This window comes from Dreissena polymorpha, chromosome 14 (genome assembly GCF_020536995.1).
Source record: "Dreissena polymorpha isolate Duluth1 chromosome 14, UMN_Dpol_1.0, whole genome shotgun sequence".
Lineage (NCBI taxonomy): Eukaryota > Metazoa > Mollusca > Bivalvia > Myida > Dreissenidae > Dreissena > Dreissena polymorpha.
Genome location: NC_068368.1, coordinates 19,009,771 through 19,032,862, shown reverse-complemented (window position 1 = coordinate 19,032,862; position 23,092 = coordinate 19,009,771). Strand labels below are relative to the sequence as shown.

General features: G+C 34.8%; 3 protein-coding genes across 4 annotated transcripts in view; all 3 read left to right on the top strand.

Annotated features, from left to right (window-relative positions):
* Window positions 1-23,092, top strand: part of LOC127856873 (uncharacterized) — a 64,414-nt gene that overhangs the window by 35,453 nt on the left and 5,869 nt on the right. The window contains exon 2 of the mRNA XM_052393048.1: window positions 19,539-20,083. Coding sequence (XP_052249008.1) covers window positions 19,556-20,083 — 528 coding nt within the window. The 5' untranslated portion in view covers window positions 19,539-19,555. The remainder of the gene's footprint in view (window positions 1-19,538; window positions 20,084-23,092) is intronic.
* On the top strand, window positions 7,231-8,127 carry LOC127856891 (uncharacterized). Its single transcript, XM_052393085.1, has one exon. It carries the CDS (start codon window positions 7,347-7,349, stop codon window positions 8,088-8,090), a length of 744 nt encoding a protein of 247 aa, XP_052249045.1. The 5' UTR covers window positions 7,231-7,346; the 3' UTR covers window positions 8,091-8,127.
* Window positions 9,335-11,502, top strand: LOC127856887 (protein enabled homolog). Of its 2 annotated transcripts, none has more exons than XM_052393081.1 (3): window positions 9,335-9,846; window positions 10,155-10,239; window positions 10,658-11,502. In XM_052393081.1, exons 1-3 carry the CDS (start codon window positions 9,568-9,570, stop codon window positions 11,143-11,145), a joined length of 852 nt encoding a protein of 283 aa, XP_052249041.1. In that variant the 5' UTR covers window positions 9,335-9,567; the 3' UTR covers window positions 11,146-11,502. The 2 variants fall into 2 exon arrangements, with proteins under 2 accessions (XP_052249041.1, XP_052249040.1); XM_052393080.1 differs by having other exon boundaries at window positions 9,355-9,846; window positions 10,155-10,290.

Here is a 23,092-nt window from a genome sequence, read left to right as displayed (position 1 = left end):
AAGGTATTAACTACAACTAAAAAAACAAGAAAAAACAATACAAAAGGATATAATGCTGTAAAAAAACATAAAAAGAAGACAAGAAAAGGTTTGAAAATAATAGAACATAAATACCCTAAAACGGATAGAAAATTACAGAAACATATTTCAACGTGGGACATATTTGGTAATTAAAAATGTCGTATTTCATGCAAGAGGCATTTTCTGAGGGTATTCCTAACGAATTGTTACTGTTTGATTTACCACCAACACAAGTGGCAGTCAATGATGTCTATTATCAAGAGATTCGACCAATATCTCAAGTATCGGATGACACGCCAATAGAGTTTCAAGTTAGTGGACAAAATTCGATGGACTATCTTGATCTTCAAGGCACTCAGTTGTGTGTGAAATTAAAAGTAATTAATTCAGATGGTAGTAACATAACCAGTGCAAAGATTGGACCTGTAAATTTGTTTTTGCAGGCCTTATTTTCAGCTACTGAAGTAACATTACAAAACAAAGCTGTAATATCATCTAATTACAATCCATATACAGCAATGTTTCATGCTTTATTATACAATGGGCAAGACACTGTATTTTCACAATTATCTTCTCAGTTGTTTATAAAAGACGATAGTGACCAACCTGGAGACTGTGATCCCACTGGAGCAAACAAAGGGTTGTATGAACGAACAAAATACATTACAGGATCCAAAACTTTAGAGTTACAGGGGCCAATATATCATAGTTTATTTACTATTCAACGATTCTTGTTAAATCAAGTTGATGTGAAACTAAAATTGTATCGTAGCTCACCAGCATTTTGTTTATCCTCTGGAGAGGATGCTCCAAGCTTTAAAGTAAGAATCATAGATATTTACCTTCTAGCAAAGAAAGTCAGGGTCAATCCAGCTATCATCGTTGCCCATTCTGAGATGTTGAAAAGTAGTACAGCCAAGTACCCATTCAATCGACTTGAGTGTCGCTCTCAAACCATTGCAGCTGGAAGTACAGTGTTTACATGGGACAATTTATTTCAAGGACAAAAACCAAACACAATCATTATTGCATTTGTAAAATCAACAGCAGTTTCGGGTGATTACAAATCAAATCCATTTCATTTCTTAAACTGTGATATTAAAAGCATTTGTCTGTACGCTGATGGGATTCCAGTGTGGGGTAATCCATTAAAATTTAATTTTAATACATTAGAAGGTCAGAGTTTTATGAGAGCGTACACAAATATGTTTTTAACCAACGGGTTGTGGAATAAAAATGGCGGTATCAATATAAATAGAGAGGACTTTGCAAATACATCTACTTTGTTCACATTTCAGTTGGAACCAAAATTCGCAAATGACAGCATGTTTCTATCTCTAATAAAAACAGGACATGTGCGATTAGAGGTTCAGTTTGGGACAGCTTTACCAAGTGCAACGAGTTGTATAGTGTACAGCAGTTCACCAGGTTTTTTCCAAATTAATGCTCAAAGAGACATTATTTCAGAATGAATACATCACAACTGCTGTGTTGTATAAACTGTAGCCCAGTGTTAAAAACATCTATTTTGGGTGTATTTGCTGCTGACCAACTACCAAAAGACTTGAGATTTCCATGTGGATTTATTGCAAATACTGATGATCATTTGAATGACGGGAGACATTGGTGTAGTTTTTACTCTCCAAATTCAACAACAATTGAATATTTTGATAGTTTTGGTAAATCTATTGACTATTTTAATACTTATTTTAGTAAATATACATCTGTTTTTGATAACATTGTTGTTAATTTTAAACAGTTGCAAAGTGATTATAGTGATTTGTGTGGAATGTATTGTTTGTTTTTCTTATTACAACGTATAAATGGTGTATCTTTTCATGATATAGTATACAGCTTTTCAAATGATTCTGATTATAATGATTCAGTTGTATATAGTTGTATTAGTAATATGTTTCCATATTGTGTAAACAGTGTAAATGTAAATAAACAAATATGTAGACCTTTAATAAAATGTATCTAAAGTTATTTAAATGTGGTTGGTTTTATTTTTTAATTAGTATGTTACATGTGAACCTTCAATACACACATTATGATGGATACACTCATTAAATTTGAATGCCCTGCAACTTGCATTATTGCCGGATCAAGTGGTAGCGGAAAGTCAACATTTCTTTTGAATGTGTTTAAAAATGCGCAATTCATGTTCACGGAGATTCCAAAAAAGATCATTTATTGCTATTCGACTAATCAACCCTTATTTGATAATATGAAAAAGCAAATAGAAACAATTGAATTTCATGAGGGCTTACCAAGCAAAGAAGACATGGATGTGTGGTCAATGGAATCTGACCTCAAAATTTTAGTCATTGATGATTTAGCTCAAAAAGCATCTGAAAGTGTGGATATGGTCAACTTATTCACCATCTACAGTCACCATAGAAATTTTTCTGTATTTTTCGTGGTTCAGAATCTTTTTACAGGCGGAAAATATTTTCGCACTATAAGTTTAAATAGCCACTATTTTGTATTGTTTAACAATCAACGAGATCAATTACAAATACAAACATTGGCAAAACAAATGTTCCCTGGTGAAACAAATTACTTTATGGATGCATACAGGAAAGCTACAAATAAAAAATATAGTTACTTACTAGTTGATATAAGTCCACATTCAAATCAGTTATATAAACTACGAACAGAGATATTCCCTCATCAAACTTTGATTGTGTTCCGACCTGAAAAGGAAAATTATGGCAGATAAGCTACAAAAAGAAAAATACTTCTTATTTTTTCTTTTAAACACAAGTGAATACCAACAAAAAATACTTATTAAACACTTAACAAAACCTCAAATGAATGTTATTATAGAGGTGGTTTACAATGCACTTTTAGGAAATTTAATCATACCTAATGAGAATAAAAAGAGGATGAAAAGATATAGGCATGTCTTTCGCAAGCTGATTTCCAAAGGTATATCACAGAAGAGAAGGAAAGCAATTATTTTAAAATATTTTAAGCAAATTATAGCACTCATAAAACCTTGTGAAACATGGCTCAGGAATTAGTGTTGATACCTAAATCAAAGTATGAACATTTGCTATTTAAAACCAGAATGGAATGTGGTAATGGATTAAACAAAAATAAAGAACAACCATCAGAAACAACAGAAAAAAGAGACATGTCTTCAGTTCAAATTGGTGGTAATTCAAAAAGAGACATGTCTTCAGTTCAAATTGGTGGTAATTCAAAAAGAAAACTTACTGTTAAACAAACTTTTGTTGATATTGGAGCAAAATCTATTTTACAAAAAGCATCAAACAGTAGAAAAATTACTAAGTTTTTAGAAAAAAGGCAAAAAACTGAAAATAATAAAATAAGAAAAAAGCAGAAAGTAAAATGGATTTCTTATAATGTATGAAAATCAACTGCTAACTTTTAATTTTAAATGTATGTTTCCCGCTAAAATTTGAATTTTTTTTTTTCACCAAAAATTTGGCGGACTTTCTTCAGCAATAAATTGGCGGACTTTCTTCAACAATAAAAAGTGATCACAGTCTCCACTTTCTCAGTTTGAGAAAAAATCTTCAGAATGGAAGACATAAATTTTGATGACTTAAACAATGTGTTTCCAGATGAAAGTTTAGAATTTCAAGAAGAATTAAATACTTTGAAAAGAAAATTAAATTGTGATGTGTGTATCAACACAGAAAAACGACAAAAACAGGAATTTAAATGTGAAATTTGTGAAAAAGTTTACAATGTGAAAAGTAGTCTTAATAGACATATATTAACTCACAATACATTTGTCACTTGTGAATACTGTGATTGTAAATTTAGAAGAAAAGACTACCTTCAAAAACATAAAAAAAGAAAACATCAGAATGGTGGTAATGAAAAAGGAACAATATCTAAGGACTTACTCTCTCAAAAAAATTCTTCACTGATCGATAATGACCACCGCTATGCAATGCGAGAAGACCAGAGTGCTGCAGGTGCCTCTTCACTGATCGATAATGACCACCACTATGCAATGCGAGAAGACCAGAGTGCTGCAGGTGCCTCTTCTTTGGAAGCTGCTTCCACACCGTCATCATTGAACTCTGCTATAAATGATGCAGTACAGGATTTCACACTACTTCCGAATAATCATGAACAGTATGATTTATTAACATTTTTTGCAAATGCAGATAAGCAAATTCAACATATTTTAAAACTACGACTCCAAAAAGAATCAATCAAGTGGTATTTATCTATTCAAGTGGAACTAATGAAAGATGGACAAAATGGAGAAACTGTAGTTTTTCCATATTTTGTTAGTTGGACTTACACTAGTTTAAACATAGAGACATTTGATTTGGAAAATCTATCTGAGGCATTTCTTAAAATGTTTGAAAGTTTTGAAAAGTATGTAAGAGAAAGCTCTGGGTGGGTGTTAAAGAAAGTATTGAAATTAATCATCCACACCGTAAACTTTTCACCATTAAATGGATCTAGTTTCATGGATTTACCCAAAAATATACAGCGTTTACAGTCTTTGTTAAACATTAGAAATGTGGATCAAAAATGTTTTTTATGGTGCTGTCTCGCTTCCATACATCCCTTGAATTGTCCTATGGTGAGTACTTATCAGCCATTTGAGAATGAATTAAATATGTCAAATATGAATTATCCATTATCCATTGATCAAATTACTAAATTTGAAAAACAGAACCCATCAATATCTGTCAATGTTTTTGCATATGAGGATAATGATGTTTTACCATTACGTATTACAAAATGTAAGCACAGACAGCATCACATTAATTTGTTGTTAATGCAATCAGAAACTAATACCCACTATGTTCTCATTAAGGACATAAATAGATTTTTAACATATTTCAGAAAAGGAAAAGCCTTATTGTATTTTTGTCAATATTGTCTTCATGGGTTCAAAAATGAGACTTTATTAAAAGATCATATAGAGTATTGTCAGGTTCATGATGCCCAAAAAATTGAATTACCATCAGGAGATGACAGTTTTATTGAGTTTAAAGACTATGAAAAAACTTTGCGCATTCCTTATGTCATTTATGCGGATTTTGAAACCCTTAATAAACCTTTAGATGTAGACAATGAATTAAGTTGTACTTTAAAAAAACAGCTGTTGGAACCCTGCTCTTTTGGGTATAAAGTGGTATGCACTGACCCTAATTACACTAAGGATACAGTTGTGTATCGAGGTTTTGATGCTTCTAAAAAACTTTTAGAATGTTTATTGCATGAAGCTGAAGAGATAAATAAGCATTTAAAAAACATTAAACCACTGAACTTGACAGATTATGAAGAAAGAATGTTTCAAATGTCTAAACAATGTTGTTTATGCAAAAAAGTATTCATAGATGAAGAGAAAAAGGCACGACATCATAATCATACCACTGGAGCATTTATAGGTGCCACACATATGAACTGTAACTTGCAATGTAAACAGGTTAACTTTGTCCCCGTTATCTTCCATAATTTGAAAAACTTTGATGGTCATTTGTTATGTCAAAGCGTTGGATCATTTAAAGATTACAAATTAAAATGCATTCCACAAACCATGGAAAAGTATATCAGTTTCAGTGTGGGAAAACTAAGATTTATTGATTCTTTTGGATTTTTAAACACATCATTAGAAGGTCTTGTAGATAATCTATCTCAAGAAAGTGTACAGCCATTTAAACATTTCCATAGTGAAATACATGAACATACAAATCTATTGTTAAGAAAAGGTGTTTATCCCTATGAGTACATGACCTCATGGGAAAAGTTTGATGAATCTCAACTTCCATCAATTGACAAATTTTATTCATCACTTACAAGTGATAACATTTCTCAGGATGATTATAACCATGCCAAACAAGTGTTCAAAGTCCACAATTTAAACAATTTGGGCGAATACCATGATCTTTACCTAAAAACAGATGTTTTGCTCTTAGCTGATGTTTTTGAGAATTTTCGTGACACATCTCAAAATTGTTATGATCTTGACCCATGTCATTTTTATACAAGTCCTGGACTTAGTTGGCAAGCTATGTTAAAAATTACCGGTGTGACATTAGAACTGATGACAGACATAAATCAGGTTCTGTTTATTGAAAAGGGCATTCGTGGAGGTATTAGTCAAATTTCAAATAGATATAAAAAAGCAAACAACCCCTATTTAGATGATTATGACCCTTCTGAACCAACATCTTATCTTGCTTATTTCGATGTGAATAACTTGTATGGTTACAGCATGTCACAAAAGTTACCTGTCGGATTCTTTAGTTTTTTAAATCAAGAAGAAATTGATTGTTTTAATGTACAAACAATACCAGAGGATGGATCCAAGGGATATATTTTGGAAGTTGACCTTGAATACCCTAAAGAATTACATGATAGTCATAATGACTTTTGTCTTGCTCCAGAACGAAAGTTTATACCCAATGAGAAATTGTCACCATATGCACAAAAAATATTAACAAAATTAAATCCAAAATCAAAACACCAAAGTTTAAATGTAAATGATCAACTACCACCCAGAGCAAAAGTTCAAAAATTACTTACCACTCTAGAAGACAAGAAAGACTACGTACTCCATTATCGAAACCTGCAACTCTATCTCCAGCTGGGAATGAAATTGAAAAAAATTCATAGAATATTAGAATTCCAACAAGATGATTTCATGGCTAAATATGTACAACTCAACACACAGCTGAGACAGCAAGCCAAATCAAGCTTCGAACAGAACTTCTACAAACTCATGAATAATTCAGTATTTGGTATGTATATTTTAGTTCTTAACTTAAAACAATACAATGGTTTAAGCTTAAAAGAAAAAAAAGTGTTTTGATTACCTTTTTGTTTTCAGTCAGTAGATTTTCTTCGATTTTTTCATTTTTTTTTTTTTTCAAAGAGTACTATCATAATAGCAAACAGTTTGGATCCGGATGAGACGCCACATCCTGTGGTGTCTCATCTGGATCCAGACTGTTTTCAAAGGTCTTTAAAATTCGGTTCCAGCACTGGAAGAGTTAAAAGTACAATAATCATACACATACCTCCTTTAATGAGTTAACAATGTATTTACCATAAATAACAATGTATTTACCATAAATAACAGTTATTAAAGTTTCAGAAGATTTGTTGATGTTAATTTTCAACAAGATGGTCGTCGATGAAATGAACCCCCATGTTAATAATTTATAGGAAAGAGATTTAAGTAACCGAAAGAGAATTTTAGTACTAATGAGCTGAAAGTAAATAGGATAGCATACAGCGATTGCATAAAAATCGATACATGTATTTCAACAATAATAGAAAAAATAATAATACATACTTCTTATTATATTTCAGGTAAAACAATGGAAAATCTTCGAAAGCATCGTTCAGTAGAGTTGGTCCACACAGAAAAAAGATTGAAGAAGGTCGCTGCAAAATCAACCTATAAACTCCATAGAATTTTCTGTGAAGATCTTGTTGGAGTAGAATTAAATCGTCTTAAATTGAAACTTAATAAACCCATATATATTGGAATGACTGTTTTAGATTTATCAAAATATACTATGTATGACTTCTATTATAACCATTTGAAACGACTTTATGGTTCAAAAGTGCAGTTACAAATGACTGATACCGATTCGTTTTTGTTTTATTGTGAAACAAATGATTTGTTTAATGACATGTATGCATATACCCATTTGTTTGATACTTCTGATTTCCCTAAAGATCATTATCTTTTCAGTAATGTAAATAAAAAGGTAATGGGTAAAATGAAAAGTGAAACAATAAACAAAAGTATATCGGAATATTGTGGTTTGCGATCAAAAATGTATGCATATATTTGTGATAACAAAGAAGACAAAAGAGCGAAAGGAATTTCAAAACATGTTGTTAAAAAAGAATTAAGATTACAACATTATAAAAATGTGTTATTTGAAGAGTCCTCGCTATTATCAAAAATGCATTCATTCAGAAGTCACAATCATAAAATTTTTCTTGAGAAAATCACTAAAATAGGTTTATCCTGTTTTGATGATAAACGATATCTTCTAGATGATGGAATCGCTAGTTATGCATATGGTCACTACAAAATGCAACAAACATAATACATGTATTATTTATTAATTAATATTGACATGAAAATTGACATGAAAATTGTTCCTTCTGTCTATTTTCATTGTAGAATCTGTAAATAAACATAGACTTTAAATAATATCAGTTATTGCTTTATATAATATCAGTTATTGCCATGACTTTGTTGTGATTTGGTGGATATAATCATCTGCTGTATTTTACTATATCAGCAATAAACTATGTTTCTAAATTTGTTATTTAAGTAGTTTTTATTATAGCAGAAAAATGTATAAATGTAAACACTTACCGCATATGCATAAAACATCTCTGCAGATTCATCCTAAATTAATTATACAAAAAAAACCATTATATATATATATATATCAAGTTTATATAAAGAAAACCTTCGATTTGAAAAGCAAAACACTTACATCCGAAATCAACTCGAAGTGCGATTGTTCTGTAGACGCACTATCTTCGACAGGTGTTGGCGCTGGTGGGGGCGGCGGCGCTGGTGATGATGGTGGTGCTGGTGCTGGTGCTGGTGCTGGTGCTGGTGTTGGTGCTGGTGTCGATGATGAGTCCTAAAATTAGAATAAACACAATGTTCATGTTAAATATTAAACTTGTAATATGAATTTATTTTATTTTATTTAAACAAAATACAAGAAAGAACCAATATATATATATATTTATATATATAACTTACCCCATGCCACATGGTATTATATGCCTGTATGTGGGGTACTAACCCCATTAATCCCTCCACCTCGCTAATGCTTAAAGAAACAAATTTATTTCTTTTATAATCCGCAATGTGTACATACGTAACCCCCCTAAAGGGGGTTACAGATACAACTTTATTCTGGCTTAAGGCCGTTGAGGCCTTCACCACTTCACCGCATGTATTGCGTTTTTCTGAAAACATGTTTATGGGATTGAAATGAGAATAACCGTTTTATTTATATCAATGTTCATACAAGTCTTTTCCTCAACTACTCATAGAGGGGGTGTATTGTACATAGCTGAAACTCCTCCCCCACGCCATTGTTTTAAACCAGACGCGATATTTTCAACCACTCAACACATGATTTCTACAAGCAGGGATTTAAAGTTTAGGTTATTTAGATATAGTTGATAGATTTGGACGTATTAATAGGAGCGCTTGAAATTGATTGACACTTTACATGTTTTGTTATTTTACAAAGTACACCATTGGTTCTATCAATACACTTTATAATCATGTTTTACACACCTAATTCAAAACAGTTTTACAAATAGGTGTATTCATTACCTACACCCCAATACACTTGAAATAATAGTAAGACCATTTGCAAATAAAGTATACTTTTGAGTACAATGAACTAAAATAATTGGGGAACCAGCGATTGTTACCCTTAATGCTATTATTTGCGTTGAGTTAAATAAATTAACAATCGTCTGATAACGTAGATCTTGTTTGCGCGCAATTTAAATCTTTATTGCGCGCGGAGCATTAAACATGTTAAAATGTCTTTAGTCACAACAATTATTTTAATCACATTAAGCTGCAATTATAACGATAATGAAAGTGTAGGTGAATGCCATGGGTATGGTGGTAGGCTGTATCATCTGCGGAACCGAAACGTAGTCTGTGTCCAGGTTAATGGATATCTCTCGGGTTTGAACCTGAGAGAGGCACCTAATATCAAGATAATTAAAACGGATCAGTCATTCACCTGCCGACAGATTCATAACAACATGAACAGTATACAACTATACACCCCCAAGGACACATTATTATGTGCGGTAAGTTATAGATCTAGCAGCTGTTTGTGTGTTATTTTATCAAAAATCTTAGATCTACTGTATATAATTCCATAATAAATTATAACTAATCTCCCTTAATTCTGTCTTCATTTTAAACACAAAATTCCATTTAAAAAAATAAATAATGATTGTTATCTAAAGAATCTTAAATGATTGCTGTTGAAATGGTTATTATTGACAGGTACTTATACATATATATTACTTATAAGTTCAATTAAAGCTCTCCTCGAGTCCATTGTAAGTTAAGTAAGAAAGTGTGTATAATATTACGTTTATATTTGTTACAGCCCTTTATGACAACGACAACGGAAGCACCAACAACAACGCAGGCACCAACGACAACACAGGCACAATCAGCAACTGAGGCATTTAGTAAGACCTCAAGCACCACAACTCTGCCTCCTACAAGCTTTGTATCATCTGGTAAAGTCATTCATTTAATTATAAACAATTATTGTAAATTATATGCATGCACTTTATATTATCCAAATAATTGGTCCTTATAAACAATTATTGTAAATTATATGCATGCACTTTATATTATCCAAATAATTGGTCATTATTAGCATATCCAAACTTTTTTAATAATAAACATATTAATGTTGTTCAATAAAACTGCTAATAAATCAGTAATTTTTAAATAGTATGTTTAAAGCTTTAAGTGTTAATGCTATAAAACCATGGGTTGCTCTGATTTAAACATGTCATGTTTTATTATTCTTTATAGATAGCATCACGAAAGTGGATACTCTGATTTAAACATGTCATGTTTTAATATTATTTCTTTTAGATATCATCACGGAAGTGGTTTTTATAGCTATTGGTATAGCTTTAGTGGTAGGGTTTTTAATAGTTGTGGTAGTTGTGGTAGTTCGCCCCTCAAGAAGAATAAGAAGCAGAAATGAGAACATAGAGATGTTCCCACTACCATCCTACCCACCGCCGAGGCCACCACCACCGTCGAGATCACCACCGCCACCACCACCACCGCCGCCGCCGCCACCACCAGCGCCAACACCACCACCACCACCGCCGCCGCCGCCACCACCAGCGCCAACACCACCACCGCCGCCACCACCGCCACCACCACCAGCGCCAACACCACCAGCGCCAACACCACCGCCACCAGCGCCGCCACCACCACCACCACCAGCGCCAACACCGCCACCACCACCGCCACCACCGCCACCACCACCGCCACCACCACCGCCACCACCACCATCATCACTAAGACGATCACTAAGACCTACAAAGATTGTTACAAAATTGAACTTGTAATAATCTTTGCAGGTCATCTGGACTGTCTTAGTGATGATGATGGTGGCAGTAAAGAAATGTTTTATTTTGTTGTTGTTGTTGTTGTTTTTTTTTTTCCAGTTGTGATTTATAAATGTTTTTTCCAGTTGTGATTTACAAATGTTTATTATTTTATTGTTTCAGTAGTAATTTAGAAATAGTTATTTTGTTTGTGATGTTTTAATATTTGTAATGTTTTATTATTATGTTTTGTATTGTTTTACTATACTTCTTACATTCATGTTTTTTCAAAGTTTTATAAATGATAAATATTTATATATGTATCTTAATTGTTTTACATGTTTTGTTGTTTTAATAAATAAAGTTTTGGAGGGAAAACGCTTTTTTCATTAGTTGTACCAGTAAATGGACTATGTGTGTGGTGAATTCCTTTACTGTTGGAGTTATGTTGAAGTCAAGCGTGGGATTCGTGTATTAACTAATTACTACTGACATTAAGCCAAGTAATGACTTTGGCAATTTAAGTATTTCCTGTGAAGTTATCTTTTTATTTCAACTGGTCTTGTGGTGATGTTATCAGAAAATAAATCCTTCTTACTACTTCTAATTAAATTAACTACCCTGAAATTAAAAACAAAAATAATAACTTAATGTATGACAAATCTAATCGGTCTTCCAGGCTTTTATCATAAAAAAACCCACAACTATCTAAATTAAAGGTTATATTGACCTTTGTTTATAATTGAATAATTCTGTCGGAGCTTAGACACCCCTGTCAAATGCTATTTTGATAATCTCCACGCAATGAATTGTTGATTAGATAATATACTGTAATGAACTCCGCTTCACTTCTCTTTTGTACTTGAAATTACAAAAATGCGCTCAGTGAAAAGGGGGTTAGTGTAATGATACTTCAAACGCTGTCTAACAGATTTAAAAGTCTCTTGGTTAAATTAACTACAAATTACACCCCATGATTGTGACGCTTAAGTATGTAAACCACTAGTCGGGTACATTTTGATTGCTGTATTTATTTTAGAGTAAAATGCTTTCATGTTTTTAACTCCTATTCACAATCACCATTATACCATTACTAATGCAATCAACAAAACAACTCGTGAAGTTTATTGAGTAAAAGACGCGCGCTTATTTATACTAGCGGACTAGCTCGAAAAGAATAACCACTCGAAAATGCTTCGTTAAATTGATGTATAAGCACTGAACGTGTTTGCTGTTGTAAAATGTCTCTGATAAGCTTCTACGCATTGCACAGGCTAATCAATATACACAGGCTAATCTCATTTGATATGCATTAAGCCCCGTTTTCACTGAAAGCAGTCAATATGTACAGATTTCAATGATAAACACCAGACTGGCCAATCTCATTTTACTGGCTGTTAAACACTAAGTCATATTTATAAACCCTTTGCAAAGTGTACCAATACACAGCGATTCATCACGTTATGTTGAGGTATCAGCGACAACTCTGCTAGGAGAATGGAATTTATCGTCTGCTACAACAGGCTTACCATACATAAGCCTTCTTGCCACATACTGATTCACAAAATATGGTCTGTAAAATTAGACTTATCATATTTCAAACCAACAAAAGTAAAATCGTCATTATAGCGGCAATCATTCAAACCGCCAAAATGCTCGCTCATGAAATGTTAAACCGATAGTAGTAAAACAGCTAAAATGCTCACTTATCATATTTAAAACCGATACAAGTGAACTCGTCAATATAGCGGCAATTATTCGAACCGCCCGATAAAATGCTCACGTATTATATTTCAAACCGACGGAAACCGTCAAGATGGCCGCCAAACCGCCAACATTCTCACTCATACGAAACCGCTAAAAACCGACGGAAGTGAAACCGTCAAGATGGCGTCAAACCGCCAACATTCTTACTCATACGAAACCGCTAAAAACCGACGGAAGTGAAACCGTCAAGATGGCGTCAAACCGCCAACATTCTTACCCATCATATATCAAACCGCCAAAAACCGACGGTTGTAAACCGCCAAGAAGGCCGCCAAACCTATCAACCAATCAGAAGGTCGATCTCACTCCATTTCAACCAATCAGAACGCTGGGTTGTCCAAGATGGCGGTATAAACCGTCCAAGATGGCCACGAAAGCCCTACTTTCCTACTACTAACGATCCAGAATAAGAAGTTTTACTATTAAAGGCACATTTGTGCCAAGGAAATGCATGGTTTGAACACTAATGCAGTTAAAATGTGCGGTACACGGTTATTCTGCATCTACAGCCCCCCACCCCTTTCCTTCCCCTGTTAATCCTTTAACAGTATCGGGCATAGTCCACTTCGGTTCAACAAAATTATTTGAAAGCAAAAAGGTTATATATAAACAAGGCAAAAAAGAAAAACAGAAAATTTGAGTGAGTGCATAAAATGACATAATATCGTCTGTATTATTGAAGCTTGGGTTTTGTCATCTTATTAATAAGAAACACGAGGAGCTCAGAATATATTTTAACACAATTAAATACATAAAATAAGAACTGCAACAATACCTTTATAGAAGTAAGTGTTAAGTATGAGATCCATGGCATGTGTTAAAAAGCCAACAAGTAAAGAGTCTTATTAATTTTAGTCTACTTTTCTCTACTCCTCCTTTAGAGCTTTTTATGAACTCCTACAGAGTTAACGTTAGGATTGGTTTAATTATTACCAATGGACCAAAATCAATTGGAGAAGCAAACAGATACTTGGGCATCCAGTCCCTTAACAAATTTACATTTGTCGCTAACTGTTTCGCCTTTTCTCATGTAGCAAACTTTGCATCATTCGTACAACCCACCTAAATAGAGCATTGCCTTATCAGAAGGAACAAAGTTCTTCCATCTTTCACCTTGGACTGCATGTATAATCTCAAGCTGACATCTTCTTAATTTGTGCCTTGTTCAGCTTATGAACTTTGAATTTTTTCTTGGATGAGCTTCCAATGTTTGGTGATAATGTTATAAAGAGTCCCTTTAGAGATGCATAGCATAGGCAACATGTCATGTTGGTCGGTGAATTAATTTTGGCGATTGCACGATTGTTGTTTCTGATGACATTCAGTGTTGCAACATTTCAATGATATCTAAACTTTGGCATAGGAAGGCCAGCGATGATATTTTGGCATTGGCGTCCAATATTACCACCAGCGTGCATATATACTAAAAAACTCAACAGAAATTTGAGGAATACAACAGAAATATGACGAATACGACAAAAATAGGACAGAACACACAAGGAATCAACCCCTGTTCAGTTTTAACCTAGTTATTTCAGCTCGATTGCATCGAATGTCAAAGGCTGATTGAAACACTCTGAACTCCAGTACTTGGTGTCTTACAAGGGAGATCTAAAAACACTCTCATAGTGGCGATCGAACCCTTGATCTATCGGTTGCTGGGCGGACACCACAACCACAACGCCTTGTTTCTTAAATGGAAAACGCTGAGATATACCGAATTTGAAAACAGCTGGCCCAACGAGTTGTATGCAGATGCTAAGCAGATTGGCAGAACGTGGGCCCAGCTGGAGAGACTTGTCCAGAATCGAAACGCCAGGAGCAAGCTGGTTGGGACCACATGCAAAGATGAGATGATGATATATAAACTTATATATTTATTTAAAGTCTGAAATATATTAGTTTCTTTAACTCAATGAACAAACTGAAACAATTTATTACATTCGGTGTGTTTGCACCTTGAACCAGTTAACATATAGCAATGATCACGCTGGAATAAGAAAGTGCCCTAATTTAAATTAATGTATTATACGCTACAAACTTTCAATTGCCAGTATAAAAACAGACACGCGTGTTGAAAATAGTACAGTGTAACCTTTTCCTTTGCTATAATTGCCAATTCAATTCTTCCCCATTCCGTTTGATAACGAACTAACATCAAGTTTTTGTTTTGAGCATTTCTACACAAAACACACGCAATTTGATGTCGATGGTACAGGTATTGTGGTTGTTACGATCTATTAGGTTGATTGAACTCAATTTTATAGACATGGATCTACGTGGGACATATGTTTACATGTTTTTTGCCTGTACCAGGAAGAACTATGAGCTTTACGTATGTACAGGGACTTATGCAAACAAATGTATAGGTCCCTGGTATGTATACTCATAAAAGCTCAACGCATTCAATGAGACCAAGTACAGAGTACTGGACTTACTGGACTAACACTTATTCCAGATAAATATGATTGAAACCATGGAAACACTTTCCACCAGCCTGTGACCACCATATTTCATACATGCCATAATTTTTAAGGTCCAAAGCGGGACATTCCATAAAAAATTGTCGGGACATTTGACCAAAACGCAGGACACCTAAAACGATCTATCATTCCACCTTTACTATAGTCAGTATAGTACTAACAAAAACTCTTGATACTTTCACTCAAGACATAAAACATCAGATATGAAGCATGAAATCTAAAACATAACAATAACAGTTTTATTAAATAAGACAATAGCAAACAACGAAGATAATATTCATCTGTTTAAGAGTACAAAATCTAGAACATTACGACAACAATACTCATTATATTAATTTCAATGGCAAACATTAACACAGGGGAGGCTATCCAGTTGACTGAAAGTACGGGTTACAGTACACTATCTACCGAACAGTTACATCAGTTACACGCGGCCGTACACATTTCCGTATTTTGTTTTCTTCCTATATACACAGATTAAACTGAATTGTGAATTGTCAGGCGCTGTATTGGGGTAGTGTCAAACTGTCATGAATAACAACACGTTGTTTTTATTACAATAACACAAGACAAGATGGGTAACTCTTTTACTGTTTGTTGCGATGTTTTTTTAAGCATGTGTTCATGCGCAGTTTGTTACTTGTCAATTGTCGCGGCTTAATTGGAGTAGGGTCAAACTGTCATGCATAGCACCTCGTTGTTTTTAGCTTAATTGGAGTAGGGTCAAACTGTCATGCATAGCACCTCGTTGTTTTTATTACAATTACACTAGACAGGATGGGTATCACTTATTGGACTGTTTGTTGCGATTTTGGTATATTGCACATTCGGAATATCCCGCTATATTGGAACTAAACATTGAATGTAAAAGACTCATTTATGACGTAGCGTTAATTTTACAAAACAATTGTTTTTAAACCGTTTCAAACAAATACAAAATAAACACATTTTCAACATTTATTTTATTATCATAAAACTATCGATAGCAATAAGCGACCACTATCTTGAAGACCACCATGGTGTGAATGCCTGATGAAATCGATAATTAGCCGATAAATCGCTGATAAGGTGTCATAAACAACACTGGTACACACGATAAGTAGAATCGGATTGTTAATTGGGGGGCAATAAAGGGATTAGCGGTGTTAAGTGTTAGCGAAACAGAGCTTGAATAGCGAATTTTATTGGGAACCTATACACCTTACATCGTTTTTTACGAATGTCGGGACAAATCGTCTCATGGCGGGACGGCGGGACAAAGGGCCCAAAAGCGGGACTGTCACGCCGAGATCGGGACGTATGGCATGTATGCCATATTTCCTCAACGTTAAACCAAAAATGAGTCTATACACATCAGAAGACGTGTCATTATTTTTTTGATGGGGGTTTCATCGGCTCTTATAAATCTGCTAGTAAGTGTAAATATATAGTTATGCTCATGGTTTATGTTGTATACTTAGGAGCTGTAAGAGCTACACAAGCCCAACACTTTTTTTATGCCTCCGGATCGAATGATCGGGGTATATTGTTTTTGGCCTGTCTGTCATTGTATGTTTCTGTCTGTCAATGCACATTGTATGTGTCTGTCTCTCATTGTATTTGTATGTCTGTCCCAAAACTTTAACCATGGTCATAACTTTTGCAATATTGATGAAAGCAACTTGATATTTGGCATGCATGTGTATCTCATAGAGCTTCACATTTTGAGTGGTGACATGTCATGGTCATCCTTCAAGGTCAAAGGTCAAATATATGGCTTCAAAGCGGCGCAGTAAGGGGCATTGTGTTTCACAAACACAGCTCTTGTGTTACAATGTACACATTTAAAGTAAGGACTGATGTTTTTCTGCACTTCCATGCTACCAATGACGTCTAAGTTTTACTTTAAAGTATTTAACTTGCAGTCTGTTAACACAGGGACCCTGGTTTACATAAAGACGTTAAATCTGACTATGCTTAACACAAATGATCATTTTTATCAAAGCTCTAAGAGCACCATGAAGTTACGTCAGATTTGTTTTAAGTTTTAGCATGTGGACGCAGTATGTTTGCTGACATAAAGTCAGTTTATATGGACGATATCTATGAAATGACTAAAATAACTGAAATTCATTTATCACATATGATGTCATTTTGCATCTATTATAACGAAAGGATTCGTAGTCGAAATAGATGCTTTGCGTATTTTCACTGCTACAGTATAATTACCTCCCTTAGTTTTAAATTTGCCAGGTAAACAATATGAAATTGTAACTTGTTCTTCATAAAGTAAGTTAATTGTATGGCTAAAAATAATGTATTAAGCATTTAAAGAGTATTTGATATTTAAGGAATGCTTCTAGTAAAATCCTGCGTAGCGTATATATACGGCTAGTTTTTGTGTAAGTGAAGGAGAAATGCCGATCGGTAATCTCCGTAGAGTGCGGAGCGAATTCGGAAACGTCGGTAGTTTCCGGATCGTGCCTTTCCTAGGTGGCGCTCTGTTCGCTAGTATATAGAGGCTTGCAAATAGACAAGTTGGGCAGTTGAGCGGATCCGTGGTCTAGTGGTAACACACTGGATTCACAATCCAGAGATCGCTGGTTCGATCCCCCGCTGCACCTAACCTACTTACTCGTCTTTCGCATGTAAACCGAGTTGCAGTGTACTAGGTGCTATACACCGGGCACTAAAAGACCCAGGGTCACCTCTGGAACGGGGTGTCTCCTGTATCTTGTATTATCCCCCGTAACCAACTAACACGTCTTTCTGGGGGCGATGGCCATATGGGAGACAATCCCGGTGCACTCGATAAAAAGTAATGAAGAAGAAAAAAAAAGAACAAGTTGGGCAGGGCAGTTCTCCGGTGTATGCGAGCGGATCAACATCTGAAGAAAAGGGACATTACTCTAAAAGAACAGTATTCTGGAGCAGTTGGTATTTACGTTGGCTGCAAGCTTTAAACGGTGCTGCGCGGGCTGCAGAGTTCCTGTTTCTTGGAGAGGGTTTTCGGAGTGTTGGATACTACGGACGTCGTACAAGGCAGTGACGGAAGCTTCACCTAAGGCCTTGGGGTGACGTGAGCCAGCGTCTTCGCGGAAGCCAGTAGCCTCACGGAGGCGGTAACCAGTAGCTTCACGGAAGCCGGAGGATTCGTTGCAGGCATCAGTCCCCTCTTTGGTCGCATTGTATATATCTGAAGCGACTCGATTATTTTAAGTTCATAATCAGAAGGCAGGTAGCCTAAGGAAAATTATAATTACATTGTTATTTTGTAATTGGCCTTCCGATGGTTTCGGAAGGAACATCGGCATTGTGAGGCCGCGCACATAGCGCTCGGTGGCGGCCTCAGGAAGTCGGCGGCTCGCGCAAATGTTTTTTCTTGCATCTGTATTGTATAAGATATTCATGTGCATCAAGTAGAATATGGATAAATTAGCACGTGGTTTTATAAAGGTCGCCATATAAGGTATTTTATACTATATAAATGATTATATACATCAAAACTGAAAAGTAAAAAATAATTGTCGAAAATGATGTTGAATACTTATTTAAACTTGGAATATCCGATTATCCAAAATAGTAAACAAGCCTTTTCTTTAAATGAACGGTAATTCTTTTAGTTTTAAATTACACCATTTTTTAACTTTTCCTTATTGGATTTTTTACACCCAGCGGAATATAACTTTTATAACATTTTGATTTATATGGTTCGATTAAAACGCTTTGTACAGATGTTAGATTAAAAGTTCATTTATGGATTATTAAGTCTTAAAATTCTAACGCGAACACTCGCGTTATTTTAGTGTTGTCGCATGCTTAATCCAAAAATGTTTTGCCAACATTTCGCGTTTCGTATATAATATTAAGGAAAACAACTTATACAAAGTTTGTTAATAAAGTAATTTATATGTGTATTTGGACCATATATATTTTCCCAAATGCCATATCGCTACATTTTGAGGTAGACAGTTTCGCAATACATGGAACGATTATCAGCTCACTACGGCCCTGCATTTGTGTATTGTGGGTATACAGCTATCGCCCGGTGATGTCGGTATCTGGTTCACCTAGTTTCTTAGTGTAGGCCGTTTCGAAATATCCTTGTATCTTTTAATATATTAAACACTCGTATACAGTGCAATTCTCGTCGGGTGTCAAGTGTGGTAAACTCGGTTCTTACAGAAACATCCAGGTCGAAGATGGAGAATTATAAAAATGGGGACTGCTATCACTTTTCCGATTATTTTACTCTCCAAAACGGATATTTATTTTGCGAAAACGTAGACGTGAAATCTATCGAAGCGTTCATGGAAGAGAGAGACTTTGAGACGAAATCTCCTGTCTTCGTCTACAGCAAAAATCAGATCATTTCCAACATCGATTCGTACAAAGAAACGCTGAAATCAATAAACCGCGAGGCGTGTTTAAACTACGCTATGAAAGCCAATATGAACCCGGCTGTGTTGGAACTCATGCGTGACCGCGGCTGCTCTGTGACCTTGGTAAGCGGGTTCGAGCTGCGCCTGGCACTGCGGCTGGGTTTCGAACCCAGCCGTATCGTGTTGAACGGGAACGGGAAGCAGGGATGGGAAATCGAGCTCGCCGTGGAGCGGGGATGTCTGCTCAATATTGACGGCTGGTTCAACTTGCAGCAGACGATTGCCGCTTGCAGAAGACTGAAGAAAGTGGCGCGGGTTCTCCTGCGGATCAACCCAAACATAGACGCTGTAAGTTTTGATTAGGTCAGTTTTTGTTAGTGAATAGTGTCTTAGTAAAGCAGAGAGCTGTTAAAACTGTTAAATATTTTCCAGACATCTTCTGGAGCATTTGGCACTTACTAGTAATAAGTAAATATTTTGGCAATTATACTATATATGATATATAGTGCATTTTAAATAGTGCGTCTTTGTGGTGAAATAAAATGCACCCGAGTAGAATATTTGAGTTATTTAGTCCACATCTTCAATGAAAGTAATATACCATGGTGTTATGTGAACGAACCCATTGTTGAAAAACGTCTCGTTGTCTTAATCTTAAGGTCAAACGAAATTATTCCCTGTTTTCGGTTCCCCGTTCTACCATTGAGTATGGCTGAACCAATATTGTCAATAAAAATAAAGGCATACATGACATATATCCATAGGACAAAAATCATGCCGCCGCAAACCGCGTTTGTTCAAAATCGGGTTTAACCTTTAGGTGTGACCTTGACCTTTGAGGTAGGAATACGGATGTTGCACGTGACACGTCGTCTTATGATGGTTAACATGTGTACCAAGATATTTTAATATCCATGATTGTATGGCAAAGTTATGGCTTTGACATGAATATTCAAGCCGTTTCGTGGCCAAATTGCACCTTGACGTTTAAGTGTGACCTTGACATTCGATGTAGGGAGACGGGTATAACACGCGCCACGTCGTCTTATTAAGGTTTACATTTGTAATTCATGTCTTTTTTAATCCATCAATATGTGGCAAAGCAATGGCTGTGACAGGAATGTTCAAGCTGATTTATGGCAAATTTTGACCTTTGGCCAAATTATTTTAAAATCCAACATGAATGGAAAAAAAATGCAACAGACACGAAATTTCTGACGAATATGTCGGTAACCGGAGGCACGCACACACAGACTGACGGACAGTACGACTGCTATATGCCGATTTTTCGAAGAATGGGGGGGGGGGTAATAAATAATAGCATTAAATTGGGAAAAAGTTCATACCTTTTACATATGAATTATGACGTTAAACCGATTCAATGTTGGCGTTTTGGAAGATTATATTGAGGGCAGATTTAAGACTTTGTTATGTGAAACCGTGTACATTCTGTATTAATACTTTTAAACAAATATGCTCGATATTAATTGATGTCTACAATAAATTGACAAAATTGAAAAAGTAATGTATCAGATTTGCAAATTTTCGTTCCAACTATGTTTTTTAAAGGAAATAGTAATACTGAACATTTACAATGCTCTAAAATATCAATTATATGCATCTTTTGACGATTTAAAAATCTTAAATTTATAAAGCGTTACAAACGCAAAACGTTGGAATAATTTGGAGAGTTCTGTTGATATCGTTGTATTTGTAAAATAACGGGGATTTGTTTTATATAAAGAACAAAATACCTCTGTTTATATATAGTACAAAATACCTATGATTATATCAGCACCAATGGCAGAGTGGTCTAAGCGTTAGACTTTTACTCCAAGAGTTAGTGGTTCGAGCCCAGGTGTCGATAACTTTCTCTCTTTTTTTACTTTTATTCTTGTGTTATACTTGTGCTCTTTAATTCCACTGTTAACATTTATCAATTTTAAATATTTAATGGCAAACTTCGAAACATGGCAAAATCTGTGAACAAGTCCCATTAATACATGTAGGTATATACATTACATGCTTTGTTTTTTTTGTCCTGAGGACGGAATTACATACGGAATATTACGCTAGTCAATTGTTCCAAGAATTTGTATCACTCGAGTGGCTTGTGTGTTGACGTTTCACACGAGAGGCGGAGCCTCGAGTGTGATGCGAAATAGCACAAACCACGAGAGTGATACAAACTCTTGGAACAATTGACTAGCGTAATATTCCTTTTATTATATACAACAACTAACGAAAACAGTTAACAATTGTTTTGTTTACTTTAACAAAACTGACAAAACAATGACTAAAACGGTACGCAATAATTTTAAGACGCGTATGAATACAGTTTATGTAAATTAACTAGCAAACATTCGAACCGGGAAAACACAGGTCTCCGACACGATTACCTTTATGCCATCGATAATCCAATGTTTATAACAATTAAGTTGACAACTTTAATCCGATGTTTATAACAAAAACGTTGAAACGATATGCACTTCCACACATATTCTTCCATTTCTTTATCGAAACTTAGTTTAAACCACACTATTTTATTGTATTCCTATCGAAATAAACATTTAAGCATAATAAACACACACTCCAAAATACGTTTTGAATTCGTTCGATATTTTTAACAAATAGTTTACTGGTAAAAAACACCACGTCCGACATGTCCCTAAATTCCAGAGAGTGACGTCACACGATGTTCTACGTAATATATTTCGTAATATAAAATATTTATATTTTCGGTGCGCGGAATGTGACGTCAATAAATGGGTCGAAGTAGTACGGCTAGTATGGTAATACGGAATTGGAAACAGCGAGTAGCGTAATACAGGATTTTTTATTTCAACGATTGATACAACCTGTATTTTGTTAAATGCATTAAACAGGTATATAATAAATATCTATATCTTACGTCGACCAGCCTTGCAACGCTGTAAAGATATTTAAGAAATAATATTTTTCTATCATGGTTTGTTGTCGAATAACCCACAGTAAGGAGTATAGATGCGTAGGAATTAAATCACGAGTGCGAAGCACGAGTGATTTGATAACACGCATCTATACAACTTACTGTGGGTTATTCGACAACAAACCATTATAGAAAAATATTATTTCGATTCTAACACGATTCTGATTGATTTGGTTCAAGCTTTAGGACGTGAACTATATTTTTCAATACTCCGCCCTTCTTAGTACTAAGTTCACTATTTAGTGACGTCATTGAATTGTACAAACATATGACGTCATTTTCATTCATAAATATTTTGCAAATGACGTCACTTTCATTGATAACAACAACCGTAGGAACTTAATGACGTCACGTTTATTGATGCTACTGAAATGCTATAAATGTTTTCT